Source organism: Ailuropoda melanoleuca, chromosome 5 (assembly GCF_002007445.2).
Source record: "Ailuropoda melanoleuca isolate Jingjing chromosome 5, ASM200744v2, whole genome shotgun sequence".
NCBI lineage: Eukaryota > Metazoa > Chordata > Mammalia > Carnivora > Ursidae > Ailuropoda > Ailuropoda melanoleuca.
This window is the reverse complement of record NC_048222.1, coordinates 12505500-12524469: the sequence shown is the minus strand read 5'-3', so window position 1 is coordinate 12524469 and position 18970 is coordinate 12505500. Positions and strand designations below refer to the sequence as shown.

Genomic DNA, 18970 nt, shown 5'->3' with positions numbered 1-18970 from the left:
CATCATCCTCTCAGTTGCACAAACCAGAGAGTGGGTCTCATACTTGACCCCTCCTCTTTGTCCCAAATGCGATCAACCATTAAATCCTGTTACTTCTATCTTTCCCATATGGAAACCACCTGCTTCTCACTGTCCACCACATGGGGATTCCAGGCACTTCATCTCTCATGTGGCTTTCTTTAACCGTGCTTTGTTCTGTACTTAACACAATTTCATTTTGCATCCAGCTCTCACGTTCAGTTGACAACTTCTCTCGTGTGGAGGGAGAGAAATACATCTAAGTTTACTTTGGGTCTTCCTGCTCTAGCGGCTGATCCCTATGGACTTCCTCCTCGCCGGGGCACTCAGCCTGGTGAGCACGGCTGTCCCGGTTTCTGCCCCGCTCACCATCCCTCTGCGGCACCGTCATGCAGGGCACACCTTGTCCAACCTGACCCCCTGGTTTTCCTTCTAAACCCACCTCCCCTCTATAGCTGGAGAGCTTTGGAAGAAGGAAATATGATGAAATCACTGTCTAATTGCTTCAGGAAAACCCAGACCCATTGTCTATGCTTTGAAGCTCTTCGTAAACTGGCCCCTTCTTTCCTGCTTTGGCTCCCATTCTTTCACCTCTTGTACGTTTTATCTGAGTCAACCACCATGAGCTACTTCCGGTTCTTAGAGGTGTACCTCCCCCCTCTGGGTCTTTGCATGTGCTGGGCTCCTGTTGTCCTAACACAAGCTCCTCTTCCTGGTCTCAAGGGAGACCTCACTTCTCCCACCAGTGCCCTTGGACTTGGCCAAGCTTGGCTTGGACACCTCCTATGCACCCTTAGGTTAATCCAGCGGTAGCACTTCCCACGCCTTAGTGTTTGCTGCTCTCCCCACTAGCCTGTCAGATCTTTGAGGACAGGAGCTACATCTTATCCCACCTTGGTCCCATCACCCAGAACAGTGCAGGGCCCCTGGGCAGCACTCAGTAAATCTCTCTGTTGACCAAATAAGAGGCATCAAGCATAGGAACAGCGTTAGCCTCTCTCCGTAATTGAGGGTTTATCATGGACCTGATTCTGTGTCTCCTTAAAAAAAAAAAAAAAAAAAACTCTGGGAGGTGAACACTATTTTCATCCTCCTTTGACAGATGATGGTAAAACGACAGGCCCAAGGTCTCACCACCAGTAAAGAGGGAAGCCCGTTTTTAAATCCAGGACATCCTGATTTCAGACGCTTGCTCTTAACCACCACTCTGTCCTGCCTCTATGCAAACATAGAGCTGAATTTAGAAAGGATGGGGAAATAGAAAGTGACATGCCGTTCAGTGTATTTCCTGCATAGGGTGTGTGCAGGAAGGGAGGGGGTGGGGCTGTGGAAAAGGCAGCCTGAAGTGTTCTTGGGCTGGCTGGAAACCATGGATGTTAACGGGGCAACCAACAAGCTCTCACCTGTGTCCTTAGAAAGATGGGCGCAGAGAGGGGGGCAGCCCAGGGCTGCCTCTGGAGGAAGGGTAAGATGAAGTTGTTATGGAGAGAGTCCCCCTTGAGATGGACCTGGTGTCAGAAGAGTCTGGAGCACAGATTCTGGAAGTTTCTAGAGGAGACTTTGGGATTTACACCTTAGCAAGCTTCAGGCTTTAATTGTGGAGTTTTGAAGCACAGCCCGAGAAGAAAAGCTATTACTTGAAGCCCATGTTTTATGAAACACAGATGTAATATTGATGCTCAGAGCCACTTAAGGAGTAATTTTGTGCAGGTTTCCCAAGCGATTTATTGGACAGATCCGGAGATTTGCAAAAATGGATTTTATTCTATTCATATTTTGGTTCCTAATCCCCTTTTATGCCAAATACTTCACATTTCAATTTGGAATTTCAGAACCTATTTAAATAAATCACAAGAGCTTAATGGAAAATCAAAATCAAATTAAATAAATGGGTTAACTGTTCAGCTGCTAGGTTTTACTTCAGCCATTACAGGGTTAGGAAAAACCACAGAGCAATTTACAACCACCCCGTCTGCTCAGGGAGAGACCTCTATATCACCATACCCTCCTGGGCATACTTAACTCATCTCAAATGACACATGGAGAAAACATCTGTTCTTTGACAAATACCTACAAAGAACAATTCAAATCACAAGCCCAAATCAATACCAAACGTACACCCTGCTGCATTTTAAATAGAAATAGGAGATCTAGCAATGTAGAATTCATTGCAAGTCATTAAAGTTTATTTACCAAGCATGAAGCTCAGAAGGGAGTTAAATTCCTTGAAATGGAGAGAATGGTCTATAATGCTGAGCAGTAAAGGAGGAGAGAGCTTGACAGGGGAGAAATGTGTTTTCCTGAACTCATCCTTCTCTTTGGGGGTCCCTACAGCTCTCACACATCTTCAGGACCCTCTATTTCCTCTCCCTCCCCGTACCCCCGTTTTACCAGCTACGGGGTTATTCCACTCCATACTAGCATTGCTGGGGAGGGTTCCTGAAAAGACAAGTCGTTCCCATTTCCTCAAATTTCCTTGACCTTGTTTCTACCTATCCATCCTTCTTGTCTTTGCTTCCATATGCTAATGAGTGGTTTTAGCTGGTAGTATAGAAGTGTTTTCTGCAGTAACGACCCCAAGTTTTAATGGCTTATGAAAACAAACATTAATTTCTCATCATGGGACCGTAGTTCGGCTCAGGCTTAGCGTGTCTTGCTTGAACTTGGCTGGATTCCACTGGACTCGAATAGGCTTGGTTCCAAGCCTCAGGTCAGAGTCAAGTCTGCTCTATGCCATTCATTTGGAGACCCAGGCTGGAGGAGTAATGGCTCCCTAGGGTATTGTTTGCTCATGGAGGATGGTAGGAATGCAAGACAGGGAGGACAAAGACACAATGCCTGCTTGGGTCTCTTCTTAGTGCTAGCATGCTACCATGCTTACTGCATTCCACTGGTCAAAGCAAGTCATGTGTCCAAGCCCAAAGCCAAGAGAATGAGGATCTATACTCCATCCGGGAGCGTGGGCAAGAAGCATGAACATTGCCTAATTGTTGGGAGTATGGGAGGGTGTGGAGTGCAGAGATTTCTCCATCATGAAAAATCAAATATTTCTCCAGCTTTTATCAGTGCTCCTGGTTAGTGCCTTAACTTCTCTGGAGAAAGAAGGTGGACTGAAATATACCTAGTCAATAGTAATCATGGTGATACTTAGAATTGATCACGCAACCGCCATGTGCGTAAGTACTTGATGTATATTCATACAGTGAGCTCTCATTGCAGGCTTTGCAAACAATGCCACTGTTTACGTCTGCACTTAATTTCTGTTTCAGCATTCAGTTTAGTGTTCCTATTCCAAAGGGTTGCAGAAACCTAATCTCAGTCACTTTGGGGGGGAAAGCAGGTGGTTTGGGGCATGGTGGGGTATCGCCTATCAGAGCTGGCCCCCTCCTGAGCATCCTTATTCCCACCTGACTTCCAGTCAGTCATGTGTATGGCGTTGCCACTTCACCAATCTTATTTGATGAGACCTTTCAGGTGTGGCTCCCCCTCAGCCACTCCTCTGTCTTTTTTGGGAACATGGAAAATAGTCCCTTTGTTCCTTGATAGGCCCTCCCACCAATGTCTGCTTTACTGCTTCCCATCATGCTAGGCTCAAGCGACTTTGAGGTCTCCTGGACCTCGAAGATTTTATACATGTTCTTGGGTCTTTAAAGCTAGTTGGGGTTTCCTTCCATCATCTTCCCTCCCTGGGCTTGGCCTGAGATGGGATTGGGATGGGGCAGGAGGGAGGGCTCTTTCTGGAAGCACACTGTAGTGACCAGCTCTCTGGACTTCTATCCTTTTTGCTCTTGTCTCAACCTACAGGCTTTTGCCTAGGTTCACTTGGGCTGACCCAGCTTTAGGGAGTCTTCCCAACTGTGTTGTTTAGGGCATAATTTCATGCTCTGATTCCTTCACCTTTGTCACATGTAGAGAAATTGATTTTGAGGCAGATGAATCACTTCCCAAAGTTGACTGAATTGACTTAGTTGACTTCCCAAAGCTAATTAAGGAGGGTCTGTGGGATTCAAAGCCTACCATTCCTCCCCCAGGTTAACATGGCCCTGCAAACAAAGACATTTTTTAAGGAAAAATGGGCAAAATGGGGAATCTTTTGACATCTCAGCTCCAGTACGAAGATATCAATGACACGTGTAGGACCAAATCAAACAGCATTTCTAACTCAGGGTTTTCTGTTGGGTGGTGGGATACGCCTCCATTGTTGGGGCAAAGTGCCCAAGTTTCAAAATGGCGCATTTTTAGCTCTTGTTTCTAAGTCTACAGAGCCCAGTCCAGATGGAGAGAGTAAGAGGCGAAGTATCCCCCTTTCCTAGAACTTGATCCGCAAGCATTCAGGACAGTGGTGAGCCACCCTAACTCAGTAACTGCTCAGGTTTGGAAGTCTGTGTACTGGGAGAGCATTGCTTACACATGGCATGATTCCTCCCACTTTGGGAGAGGACCTGATGAATGTAAACAGTCATTCCATCTTCTCTGATCTCCGCTACCGGTGGTGTTTCCTCCATCACAAGAGATTTTATTCTATTGCCAAGCACCAGAAAAGAAAGTTTTGTGACTTGTAATTGAAAGCCATGTTCACACACACACATACATGGGTTATCTACACAAATGACTGACTTGGGTGAGACAGCCCATTCTCTATATTCTCTGTTAAAACCACATGATATCCTTCTCTCTCACTCTTGGTTTCTCTGTCAGCTGTCAGGCATTGTGGTGGTATACCCAAATATTATTCATGCAAGATAATATCACCAAGGAAAGAGAAAAAGCAGACAACATTCTCGTGGTGTAACTGTTCATTTTTTTCAGGCTCTGCCCATTTTGAAAGATGTTAGAGGTCAGGACACCCCTTGAAGTATAACTCTCTGTTACTTACCTTCTTTGAACGTCATGAAATGGGAATAATAGGAACACTGACCGGAGATCCAAGGGGGGGGGGATCCAAGCTGCCTCTATGACATATCCCATTTGTGTTAAAATCTATAAATACACAACTTGCTAGAAGAAATGCGTTGATGGTAGTTATCTCTGGGTTGTAAGATTACGGGCACATTTGAATTTCTCCTTTATATCACTCAGCTTAATCTCATCTCTTGGTCACTAAACTTGCTCTGAAATGGATTTTTCTGTTTCCAAAACATATGGCTTCTCAAAGGACAGAGACTGCTGCCTTTAACAATATATTTTGTAATTGAATTTATGTAGTTGATACACGTAGTTTTTTTAAGTGTACAGTTGGCTCTGGCAGAAATTACAAAAAAGATTTTCAGTACATGTTTGAGCACTGGAAGTTCTTTGGAATAAGTGGATAAGGTGACTGATTTGAAGGAACAGCATACATTTTGGTGTATAATTTCTGGCATATCACAAAATCAGTCATGGTGCTTTGATAGTTGCCCATAGATGGGAGGAAAAGCTAGCTTACGCCATTGTTCAACTTTTTTTTTTCACCTCCAGATCAATGTACTAGGCAAATATAATTTGACCAGTCATCTGGAAAGTTCCCGTATATGAAAAGTAAATATGTGGTGTCTTAAAAAAAACCCAGTTCATTGAATGCTTTAATATAAAACAAGTCTTTCTGCTTACATTAATAAAAAGAGGAACTAGATTGCCTTTGAAACTAAATTGTGAAAAAAATGCGATTCTGAAGAATTTTCTCTGCTTTCAAATATAGAATATGAAAATCAAAGATTATTGGCTTTCATACACAGAAGGACGTTTTTCTTAATAAAAGTTAAACATGCAGAGCTGCCAAACTGGGAGTGAATATTTGCTTTTCAGAAGGTTTTACTTCGTAAGTATTTTAAATAGGTGGATTCTTTAGCTCAAGGTCACAGGGCAAGGTCATGGGTATCGAATTCTGTAACAGAATGGGAAAGAGTAATTCAATCTGGCCCAGTCACATATTTGAAAAACAGCAACAAAACTCTAGACGGTACAGATCAGAACCCCTCACCATCTAGGACCCAGGTAAAGAACACGGGTATAGACCATTGTGCTTTTAGGCCTAGAATGGAAAGAACGACCATCACACTCTCTTCAAGATTTTGGAAATTTGTGCTAGAACTGAGGCTGACTAGTTCATCATCCTGGATGAAAAAAATGCTAGTAGACCAAAGTTAAATAAAAAGTTGACTTGTTATAAACCCTCTCTCCTTGGAAACGAAAACACTGGTAGAAAGTACTAGAGAGGCCGCAGCAGGCTTCTCTGGTCCTTCAGGGAGAGGGGGCTGTGTCTCGTCTTGTAGAGGCGTGTGGAATTGATGACCCCCAAGTCTTTTTTCCAGTTCTGTGTTCCTGTGATGTCATTGCTACTTCCTCTCCCAAAAGCCCCCAGCAGTGGCCGCATGTCAGAAGCCACAACCGGCAAAACCCGTGACGGTCTTTGTTGAGTTCTTCTTTTGGTTTCTCTGGCAGGAGTCTGATGGAGGAGGAGTGAAAGGCTCGAGGTCTGCTTTGGGGCCGTGGTCTCAGGATGGTTGGCTCATTGATACCAAGATGCCACCTCCGGACACCTGGTCGCCAACCTCCGGTGGCATCCCTGCGCTCAAGAGGGTTGTGTGTGGGGAACCACAGATGCCTGATTTGTGTGGACTGGACTTCATCAAGGGCCAGATTCCACTTTCAGAGTTTCCATACAGACCATAGGGCCCTTGGAAGTCATCCAGGGGGAACAAGAAAGTTATTGAAACTCACTCTGCCTCAGTATCCTTGAGGTGCAGTGGGGGTGGTACCAACTGCCTCGCAAGGCTATGAAGGTTAAACACAAATATAGATGTAAAGATCCCAGCATAGCGTCCAACACATAGTCAAGTATCTGTTAATGGTAGCTTTCTTCTTCTTCCTCTTTTTTACAAGACAACACCAAGGGAATTTCATTATTTGGAAATAATCAGATAATGTTTTTCTTTTTCTTTTTTAAATTTCTTTTTATTTTATTTTTTAAGGATTTTATTTATCTATTTGAGATAGAGTGAGAGAGAGAGAGAGAGAGAGAACCCAAGCAGGGCAGAGGGAGAGGGAGATCCAGGCTCCCTGCTGAGCGGGAAGCCTGATGCAGGGCTCGATCCTTTCCATGACTCGAACCGAAGGCAGACGCTTAACCGACTGAGCCACCCAGGCACGCCCCTAATGTTTTTCTTTTTAAAATTCAGTTTGGGGGGCGCCTGGGTGGCTCAGTCAGTTAACAGTGTGCCTTCTGCTCAGGTCAATGATCCCAGGGTCCTGGGATCGAGTCCCACATTGGGCTCCCTGCCCAGTGGGGACCCTGCTTCTCCCTCTCCTCCCTGCTTGTGCTCTCACTATCTCTGTCTCTTTCTCAAATAAATAAATAAAATCTTTAGAAAAAAAATTCAGTTTGATATTATATAGACACTGCTAGCCTTAGGCAGCACTGGTGGCTGTGGGTTGAGGTCCTAGTAAAAAAATTCCTCAGATGCTCCTACATAGGGAAATCTGGTAAAAAAAAAAAAAAATCCCTTCTCAAGAACTGTTTATCAAAAGACAATATTATCTGGCCTTGGGCCCCATTGCAGAAGCACGGTAGGTAATTTGGGCAGGCGTCCTCTACTCTCATTGGTTTTCTGACCCCAGACACACGTGACCCAACTGGTTTATCACTTGCTCCAAGGTGAAGGTGATATCTTACCCATTGTCATGGGCTCCATAGTGTTAAGCCTAATAGAGGGTAAACTCCACGTACTCAGTTAATGAATGTTTGCTGAGTGAATGAGTCCATCCAGAATCAACCTACATCCTCAGTGCATATCCACCACCCACATCAGCTCAGGTGCTCCACCGATGTTCAAATTATGGGCTAAAAATTAACATGAAGTGTATGACTATACCTTATGGTATAGGAGATGTTTTATCTCATGAGACCGTCCCATCAGCTGAGTTTGGGAACGAGGACTTGGTGTTGAATAAGTTGTATAATGAACCCCGGCTACCTCACTGGCCAGGGGCCTCTGGTTGAAATTTCATGAAGCTTTGATAGACCTTTCATCAAATTTACTGAGAAATTTTATTTCCTCTGTCAAAGCATAAAGCTCCATTGAAGGGAACTTCCTCATCTGTGTGTTAAGACCAAACCCAGTCTCTTGTGGGTTCCACATGGGAACCCATCAGAATGTCACCCAGCCTTTGTAAGCTTCCGCCTGGTTTCCTGTCCCCCCACCAGCTGTACCTGTTCCCACTACCAGGAGACCAGGCCTGACATGGAAAGCCATCAACGTCACTAGTTCCCCTACCAGCTACCCAGAGGCTGGATTGTTTTCTTGCTTCTGAACTTGATTTTCTCTGTCCTTGACCCTGTTCCTGTACTGACCTGCCAAGTTCTCCAGTCCACTTGCTTTCCCTCTATCTGGGTAGGCAGCCTGGATTTTCTATCTTGACCAACAGAACTGGAACTTGAGTCCTAATTCTCCTTTCCTTTCGTTAACCCATGAACTTTATATAGCAATTTTTATTTATAGTTGTGCCTGTAAACTCAGATGCCTCCCAGGAGATCATGTCATGAGTGAAGCTGGTGGGCAGTGTGGAAGTGGGGGGTGGGAACGACAAAGACCTTCAGTGGCTAATATTTTGTTTTCCCACTTTGGAGGACACACGTGTGCTGAACACTAGTTCTCTGCCATGAGACAAAGAGTGGTGTGAGATGTGACGTGGCCACGGGAACCCACCCTCAGGTTCAGATGCAGGTGGGTGATGGGGAGCTGGTGGGCGCATTGGCCTCTCATGCGTGGATAAAGGGTTCTTTACCCACAAGTCTAGCCAGTGTTTCCAGTCTTGTTTGTTTATATTCAAGAGAAGGCAAAAAATCTGGATTTGCATATAAAATACCAGAATTTTTCAACCCTGGCTGGCTTATTAAAAAAAAAAAAACAAAAACAAAAACAACAAACCTCTGTGCCGGCCAATTAAAACAGCCAGTGGGCTGTGTTCAGGCCTACTGGCTACTGATGGAAGGACTCCGGCTTACAGACACCTTTCAGAAGTGGCACTTTTCTGATTATTTGGGGCATTATTGTTATTCTCCTTCCGTATCTGCACAAGTGAATGGAAGAGTCAGGATCTGAACGCATATCTTCCGGTTCGAAGTCCATGGGTCTTGCTGCCACAGTGACTGTTTTCCCAGTTGCTGAGGTTCTCGACACACTCCCTGATGTGCTTATGCTGGGATAACAGAATCTTCATTCTACTCTTGCAGACACTGCATCTACTAGGCCCCTGGGCTGGGCCGAGAAGTCAGTGTTTTCCAATGAACCTCCTCCCAGCACAGCTAGAAACTTAGAGGCCATGCACGATGGCCTCAGAGCATCTCTTGTCTCCGCCCGAAAGAGAGCTGAGGCCGCTGATCAAATCCACTGCCTGCGAGCCACTGGGGGCAGGTTGACGGCCCGCTGAAGGTAGCCTGGGGCACATTCTTCCGGTGTGGTTTTAGGCCTCTCTCTTCACCTCATTGGGCCTAAGATTCCACATGTATAAAAGGAAAGGGTTGAATTAGTCTATCAGTTAGGACTGAACGCATGTGACAGAAAACCCAACTCAAGCAGGTGAAGGCAAACGCTTGAAATGGTTGGTTCACGTAATTAAATAAAAATAGCAGGTGTTTGAACAATATTTCCAGAAATTGGTCAGCTCTGCTCTCCTCCATTTGGGTTCATTTCAAGATGGCAAGAGGGCTCCCAATTATTCCAGATCTACCACCTCCTGGATCCAAGCCCAGAGAAAAAAAGAAAGGTGGCTTTTCTCTGAACAGTGGCAGCTAGAGACTTGTGGCATATGACTGACTCCATCTGTGATGGGTGCGCAACCCTGGACCAGTCCCTATGGCCAGAGAAGTGCAATAAACAGAAATGTGTCCCATGACTTCCCCACCTGAAACACCTGTGGGCCAAGCAGGTGGGAGGAGTGCTTCCCTAAGGAAAACCAGGCCATGACCAACCAAAGAAGGGCAAACGGGTACTGAGTGTTAAACTTCATTAGTGATTTAATATGATTTGGTAATAAGAACATTGAAATTCTACCCAAAGTCAGAACAATACAGAAAGATACACTCAGAGAAGCATCACCCCATGCCATAATGCTTTTACCCCTCTCTCCCATACTCCTTGTAAGAAACCAACAACATTATTTTTATATTTGTTCATCCTGTGCTTCTTTGGAGAAATATGTATGCAAATCTTCTTGTTCTCCTTCTTTCTTACACAGAAGAGAGCAGGCTACAGATGCTCTTCTGCACTTTGCCTTATTACTCAACAGTGTCTCCTGGAAATCACAGTGTAGCAAACTGTATCAAAAAAGAGCCACAGAACTCTTCCTTGCACCTTTTTTAAAAAAATATATCTCAGTACCTCATTATGTATACATACCATATATATTTTTTTAACCAATGTCCTGTGCTTGGGCATTTAGGCAGTTGCCAATATTTTGCAATTTTTAAAATAATGCTACAATGAATAACCTTGAGTATCTGGGTTTTTCCATTGTTGGAGGTATATATTTGGGATGAGTTCTTAGAAGTGGAATTTCTGGATGGAAGGATAAATGCAAAGGGTGCTTTGTTAGATACCGCTGGGCTCCCCTCCATGGGGATGGCACCATATCACGTTGCTACCAGCAACGGACCCAGGTGCCAGCTTCTTTAGCCTCACCAATAGTAAAACAACAATTGTTAGTTGTTAATGATAACAGAGGCTACTGCGAAGCTCTTGAAATTTTTTTTTGCTAATCTGATGCATAAAAATTGGTTTTTAATGTGGATTTAATTTGCCTTTTATATTTGGAGTAAAATTGATTGTAGTTTTACATGTTCAGGGAGGAATTTTACAGCTCTTTAGTCAATTGTCTTTTCATGTCTTTTGTCCCCCTTTCTACTGGATTTTTTATCTTTTTCCCTCAATTTTTAGAAGTTTTTAAAAAATATTAGATATTGGTTCTTTGTGATCAATGCTGTAAATACTTTTCTGCCAGTTTTCATTTGTGTTTTGACTATTTTAAAACTTAAAAAAAAATTGGTTTAAAGTTTTCTGTTGTCAAATTTACCAGTCTCTCATCTAGATTTTTGGGCATATTAAAAAGTCTTCTTGCTCAGATTATATAAAAACTCATCCTTGTTTTCTTCTGGTACCTGTGCAATTTCATTTTGCATCTTGATTTCTGATACCTTTGGCAATTATTCCTGTGGATAGTGCACTAATTTTATTTATTTATTTATTTATAGATTTTATTTTTTATTTATTTGAGAGAGAGACAGAGAGAGCATGATCAGGGGAAGGGACAGAGGGAGAAGGGCAAGCAGACTTCCTGCGAAGTGTGGAGCCTGATGCGGGACTCAATCCCAGGGCCCCAAGATCATGACCTGAGCTGAAATCAAGAGTTGGATGCTTAACCAACTGAGCCACTGAAGTGCCCCTCATCTGTCTGTCTTTTTAGGTGTTGGTATTAGGCTGTTGTGATGATGAAGGCTCCTTTGTGTGTATTAATATCTTACAAGACCACTCCTCTTTCATAGAAAACTTTTTTTAGAGGGAAGAGTTTGCAGAATATTTGCAGGCCGATGGCAATGACCATGTAGTCAGATGAGTCAGAAGAGAGAGGGAAAAATTCTAATGTCCTTGAATACGTGTGAGTGGAGAAGTCTGAAAAGAGCCAGAGAATACAGATTTGGGAAGTTGGTAGCTTTGTTGGTGAGAAGAAGAATTCTCTTCTGATTTTGTTTTCTAGTGAAATAAGGACCAAGGTCATCAGCTCAGAGTGGGGAAAGGGATGAAGAAGAGAAGGAGTCATCTTGCAGAAGGGGGTTGCAGAGTGATTAGGGAATTACTCAGGCGACACAGAGGGGCCACCTGAAGTTTGTTGTCACGAATACCCGTCCACAGAATTGTGTGTTTTTCTCTAGCCTCATACAATGGCTTGAGTTTGGGAGCTGAGTGGGTGAGGAGTTCAATTTTAACAAAGTTGGAATTTAGTCAAGCAGATATGACAAATGGAGAGAGGGGTTAAGTGGTAGTGGGAGCCTGGATGCAAGTGAGCAAAAGGATGGGCCAGGGATCTAAGCTGGGTAAGAGGAGATGTGGACAGTGGGGCGGGGAGAGGGCATGGATGCAAGAAGATGGAAGTGGTCTAAGAAAAGCTGGGGTCTTTGGAAGGGGAGGTAATGATCCTGGGTAATGATCTATGGTATGATCTTGGGAATGGGTGGATAAGACGTCAACTAGGACATAAAAATAACAGAAGGCCAGAATGTAGGGTAGGTTGTCTTTGCTGTTGTGATGGTGACAGAGAGACAGTGAGCCAGATCCAAAAATCTTCATGAGTAAGGGACAGTGGTTGGGAGGCTGGAGATGATTGTGGTGAGAGAGGTAGAGGGTGGTGTCTTCATAAGTCATCCCTCAGGGACCTACAGGATTGCAGCATGGGAAAGCTCTAGTCCCCATCACCCCTAGAAAATCTCCTCAGGGTCCTCTTTAGTCTGCTGCCCTGGCAACCTTCCAGGGTTGGATTTAGCTGTGAAGTCTGAGTCTAAGAGGCTTGCCTAAGAGACTTGTCTTTCAGTTTGTACAGCCTGCTGTTTCTTAAAACTCAGAGGCCATCAGGGAGCCTTGAGGGAGATGATAGAGAGCCAAGTGGGGCACTCTGTGAAGGGCTGGCGTGAGTTCCATCATAGGTCCTGGAGTTCCTCTGCAGTGTAGACCAGGTGAATGGAGATGCTACTTGTTGTCATACAGGAACTCAAGCTTAAATGCTCAGAGTCAAAAAGGCAACACCCTGTGGAAACCAGGGGGATCCCTGTCAACAGGAGGGGCCACCGTATACCCTCAGGTCGGCCTACCCGGGCTCCAAAGCCAAAGCCTTAGCTCTTTCTTCAAGAGTTCCTAAGTGCCCCAAACCACCCTCTTGCTTCAAGCTTCCTTTCCCATCCAGACTTCCTGGGAATCCCCAAGCATCTGCAGTCACTCCTGAAAGATGATGTGTCCCAGCCAAGGGAACTGGGCCTCAGCCCCCTGCAGAAGGACCAAAGCTCTAATGAGCTCTGGCTGAAGCAATGACCTCAGTGTGGCTTCCGACATGGAGCTGAGGCTCACTCTACCTGAGGCCTGTTGACAGGCAGGGCTGCAGTTCTCCACGAGGGAAAAATAGATAGTGTCTGAACTTAACCTTCGAGGGCACTGGCATATCAATGGACTTAGCATGGGGTCCCTGTCTGACTAAGGGGACACGTGAAAATGTAAGATCTGGATCTTTGTGAAGAATTCAAGATTATGGTCTGTGACTAGTGAAAGTATTATAAATAAAATTCAAATTGATGTTATTTTCAGTCATGTACAGTGATTTGGAAGTTGGTGTAGAGGGAGGAGAAAAGTGCATACTGGACTTGGGGGCCCCCTGACTCATGCTTACAGGGACCAAAGGGATCAGGTAAGAACTCATCTCTACTTTCATGTGGTGTCCCAGGAGGTCCATGTGTGGAGGAGGGGCAAGGTCCTACCAGCTCTTACTCTCAGGCTGTGCTTTGCCCATGGCTTTGGGTTCCAAGGTTGGCAGACGGAGCCTGGATTGGGGTAGAAAAGCGGGATGGGTGAGGGTGGTTCTTTTGCTCAGAGAAAAATGGTGCCTCAGGATTCCTAGCTCTGAATCCCTATCGAAAAGAGATGTCTCAGATCTTGTAAGAACATACACATACCCACTCCTACATGGGTATATCCTCAGATCCACAAGCTCAGAGTTGTGATTTTTCCCTCTCGGATGGAAGCAGCTGCATACCTTCTATTTGCTCAGTAACCGGAGTTCCTGGGTAAGAGAGAAGAGCCTCATCACATAGAAAACATGTTTTGAACCTCAAGCACTAAAATTTGTTCAAATGTACAGAGCAGTGGAGATGCCCTTTGAGGAATGAAGACTCCCCAAATCCTCCACCTTCCGTGGCTTTTGGAGGGTTATGTGTCTATACATCACCCAGCTCTGGGCTTGGGAGCAAGTCTGGGGGCCCCGGCTGGGAAGCTCTGCTCAGCTGGGGCACTCTCGGTCCATGCTTGATTCTGGCCGAGGGGCTCAGAGTCCTTAAGGTCAAGGGTCTGGCCCTGTTCCCAGCTTGACTTTGCTGTCCCAAACCGTGGTCTTGGCCCCTGCCACATACACACTGTCATATCCCCAATGCCAGTGATCTGTCTTCCTGACCTTCCCCCACAGCATACACACAAACGCGTACACTAACTGCCGATTCCACTGTCTACCGATTCCAGCTTGGACCAACTTTCCATACGTATTTCAGACCCCACTGAAATCTTGTCTTTTGTCTCCCAAACATCCCACCTCTCTTTTTCCTGGTTGGCAGACCACCTTTTACAGAAATACTTTCTGGACTCATGACCCCACACAACCCTGTCTTAGGGACAGCGGACAGTTGAATGTCCTACCATGTTTTGCTCTTTAGGTGAAGTCTATTCTGTTTGCTGTGAGACATGAGAGAGCCTGTAATTTAGTGATGCCATATTACTTTGCACTCAAGTGGGCAACTGTGTATGTGTTCGGAGGAGCCCCCATTGGCTTGTCTGGGTCTCTATTACATAAATGACCACAGAAAAATTTGGATTATCTCGGGGCGCCTGGGTGGCACAACGGTTGAGTATCTGCCTTCGGCTCAGGGCGTGATCCCGGCGTTGTGGGATCGAGCCCCACATCAGGCTCTTCCGCTACAAGCCTGCTTCTTCCTCTCCCACTCCCCCTGCTTGTGTTCCCTCTCTAGCTGGCTGTGTCTATCTCTGTCGAATAAATAAATAAAATCTTAAAAAAAAATTTGGATTATCTCTTTTCTTTTGCCTCNCCCCTGCTTGTGTTCCCTCTCTAGCTGGCTGTGTCTATCTCTGTCGAATAAATAAATAAAATCTTTAAAAAAAATTTGGATTATCTCTTTTCTTTTGCCTTGATGCTCACTTGAGTTACCTAGAGTGCAGTTACAGAGTAAGTTCTGTGGGGCACGAAAGAAGCATGGACCATGGGGCTCCTTACTGGTGGAGCAAAGGAGCGAGTGCAGATTTTGAAGTCCCAGCCAGGGACCAGGTTTAAGTGTGGAAGAGAGTATTCAAAATTTGCCAAGTTCAAGACATATGCTTACCATCCCTAATCGTGGTCTTTTGGGTCGGGTCTAGCTGGGCGTCAATTCCCTGGGGAACAGAAGCAGACATTTAATATCACCTATGGGAAGCATTGTAAGGATGAAATGGGTAGTAAGGAGGGCACGTATTGCATGGTGCACTGGGTGTTATACGCAACTAATGAACCATCAAACTTTACATCGGAATCTGGGGATGTACTGTATGGTGATTAACATAATATAATAAAATAAAATTAAAAAAAATAAAAAATTAAAAATTAAAAAAATTAAAAAAGGTAGAAAGGAAATGTATAACTTTATTATGTAATACATTTAATATTGGATGCTTAAAAAAAAAAAAAGGATGAAACGGTGTGCTGTGGGCTTGTGTGGTGAGTACCACTCAGGACAGCTTCTATCTTTTCTCTTCCTAGTCCTAGTGGAATGTGCTTTCTGGGGCACTGTTGACATACATTCTTGAGAGTAAAACCCTTGGGGCTCCTGGGTGGCTCAGTCGCTAAAAAAAAAAGACAGTAAAATCCTAAAGAAACCTTAGATGTTTTTGCACGTGAACACCTTTGCTGCCATGACAATCGGAGATGAACGCTCTGACATGTCAGCTTTCCCTCTGGCAGCTGCTCGCAGGTCTGTTCGGGTGGGGGAGCCTCTTCCTGGCCTTCCACAGCACCATCGTTTGTGCAGCATCCCCAGGGCGACAAACAGCAAGGAAATGAGGGAAAGCAAGCAACATCTGCTGCTAAACAAATACCGTCATCTTACAAATGAGTTGTCTGTGGGATAATGATTCCTGCATATGTCGAGCAGAGGGAAGTCAACACCAGGACCCGATACTAGACAACCAACACCTGACAGGCAGGCCTAGGGCTTACTGATGGCTTCGCTGTGTCTACAGCTAAATTCCAGGAGAAAGCTAAATTCGGAAGAAAGAACAGGTGCTAATGTTCACAGATTTCAGTCACACCAGACGGAAAGCCCACCTCTTGCTCTGTGGTTTGAAGAGCAGAATTCTGCAGGCACAGAAGCATGAGACTGGGTCAGGGCTTGCAGGGGTGCCTAGTGGAGGGTGAGCTCCTGCGAGCCCCAGGATCATCTCCCGTCTTGCTTCCTCAGCCTGGCAGAGACCATTCCCATTGTGTGTCCCACGGTAGTTGGGCGCTCCTAAGACGTTCTCCAGCGTCCTACAGAGTATGCATGTAAATGACTAAGGCAGATGCCTTATGCCTTGTCTGGTTCTTATGGGGGTTATACCCCCAAAGAAGAAAAATGTTAATGAATCATTCAGTTACACTTAACTAACTCCAATCAGGCTGTGATGGGAATGGCCTGGGGACAGATGGTGATGGAGAATTTTGTCTCTGGTGTCCACTTGTTATGTCCTCTCTCCTCTTAGCATGATTTTTCCTCTCTCACCTGAAATCCCAGGCCATCAAGGATCCTCTCTGAAAGGTCCTAGACAAGCCTGCTGCCACCAGATGTTGCTCACCATGACATAAAGGAGAGGTTGCATGGGGACAGCCATAGAGGGGTTTGGTTCGTCTTGTGTGCTGTTTGGACAAAAATCTATCATTTGCAGCATTTAAGAGATTTCATAAATATCTAAATTTGCAGCTTCTCTCGCTCTCTATCTTGTACGTGTGAGTGCATGCGTGTCTGCACGCACGTGCGAGTGTGCGCACAAACACACCCTGAACGATTTGGCAAGCCTGGGTTAATTTCACATTAGCAGCCATTGGCTGGTGCTGACTAGTGGCTGCTCCTTTTAGATGGGCTGCTGCTGTTCAGTTTACCATAGTCCCCACTATTCCCTATTGCCTCATTCTCAGTTCAAATTTATAGTCGGGCAAATGGCTCTTTTTATTCGCTCACACTTTCCTTCCTGGTCCTGTAGGTGTTTGTCTGAAGTCTCTACTTTGGATCTTCTGAGCATTCTACCTCCTCACCGGTTTCCATACAAACCTGGTCAACTCGTGCCCATTTCCACAAGGTACCCTGTGTCAGTGACAACCAAAGCAGCTCTGATTGGACCAGCAAACTCACAGAACCATATTAATCGTCCTTAATAATTTGATAACTTCATCAGTTAATGATGGCCGTGATACTACTACTTAAAAACTAATTGCAGACTCTTTTCGGGGATTCAGCAGAAGGCATTCACTTTGCTCAGTGGATAAATGTCAGCTGTTCCAGGTTGGGTTAAGCTGGAGGGGAAAGGGGGATTGGCTCTATTCCATGTTTCTTATCTTCTTCCTGGGACTCGTGGGCCAGCCTAGACATGTTCTTCTTACAGTGATAGCAGAGGTACGGGAAAGAGAGTGGAATTGGCACATCTTGACTTCTGCCTCATTCTACTAGCCAACAAGTCATAAAATGAAACCCAAGGTCAAGAGGTGGAGAAGCATTCCCACCCACAGCTCAAGGGTATGGCCAAGTTACAAGGCATATATATAGTAACCTGTTAACCTTACCCCAAAAAAGATCTGGCCTTTGCCCTTAGCTATTGGGAGGTGATTGCTAGGCCCTGGAAAGCCCCACTTGATAGGATTATCTCTGTCAGCCTGGGGGCTTTGGCCACTGGAGAAAAAGTTTAGCGATGTGATTTTTGGTGGAGGCTTGTGGTGGAGGTAGTGTATCTATGACCCCTCTGGAAGGACCGGGCACTAAAGGTGAGCCATACACGTAGTATGTGATAGAAGCCAGTGAAACTTCTGGACGCTGAGGCTTGGGTGAGCTTGCCTGGATGGTAACATTCCATGCATACCGTCTCACATCATGGCTGGGGGTGGGGGGGGTGATGCTGTCCATAGCTACACAGGGAGAGGGTGCCTGGAAGCTCCATGCTTGGGGGCCTCCCCCACTTTGCTCAGAACCCCTTCCTGATTTTCATCTACATCTTTTCCCTGTAATAAACCATAGCTGTGAGTATAAAGGTTGCCAGTGAGTTCCGTGAGTCCTTCTAGTGAATTTTCAGAACTGAGAGTGGTTTGGGGAACCCCCTTGAAGTTGAATTGGTGTCAGAGGGGAAGTCAGCCATCTTGTATGAGCTCTTCCCTGACTTTGCAGTTGGCCTAAACTCATAGCACAGAAACAAGAAAGGATGAAAATTGGAGCTAATAATGCAAATTGCCACAATATCCCTCTCAAGTATACCTTTATCCGTTTATTCATCCATTTAGCAAACATTTATTGAGCACCTACTATATATGTCTAATGCTGTTCCAGGATCTGAGACTAAAAGAAATTAGTAACATATAGGCTTAAATTCTAGCAGCAGAGACAAAATATAAAAAAGCAAACAAATATATGAGATCATGTCAGATTGTGAGACTGACTGTGGAGAAAAATAAAGCAGGGGTCAGTAGGTGGTGGAGGGCAGCTCTGTTTATATAGGGTCGTTAAGAAGGACTCTTGAAGAGGCACCTAGGTGGCTCAGTAGGTTAAGCATCCGACTCTTGGTTTTCACTCAGGTTATGATCTCAGGGTCCTGAGATCCAGCGTCATGGAAGGCTCTGTGCTCAGCAGGGAGTCCGCTTATCCCTCTCCCTCTGCTCCTCCCCCCTCCTCTCTTTCTCACTCTCATTCTCTCTCTCTCTCATAAATAAATAAAATCTTAAAAAAAGAAAAGGGAACTCCTAAAGTCCTGGAAAGGTGACATTTGAATAGATTTGGATGAACTGAAGGAGAAAATTGGGATATGATTCAGGGCAAGAAGGTTCTAGAAGGGTGGATGAGCAAGCCCAAAGACATAGGACCTAGGAGCATGTGAACAGGGCGCTCCAGCAGAGATGTCACTGTAACACAAGGAATTCATCCTACAGAAGGTTTTCCTCCTGT

At 45.1% G+C, this 18970-nt stretch overlaps 1 protein-coding gene across 1 annotated transcript in view; it reads left to right on the top strand.

The window, feature by feature from the left end:
* Positions 1–15704: 15704 nt before the first annotated feature.
* Positions 15705–18970, top strand: part of CD83 (CD83 molecule) — a 29180-nt gene continuing 25914 nt past the window's right edge. Inside the window, exons 1-2 of the mRNA XM_034660194.1 lie at positions 15705–15763; positions 17028–17123. Of these exons, the coding sequence (XP_034516085.1) occupies positions 15705–15763; positions 17028–17123 (155 nt within the window). The remainder of the gene's footprint in view (positions 15764–17027; positions 17124–18970) is intronic.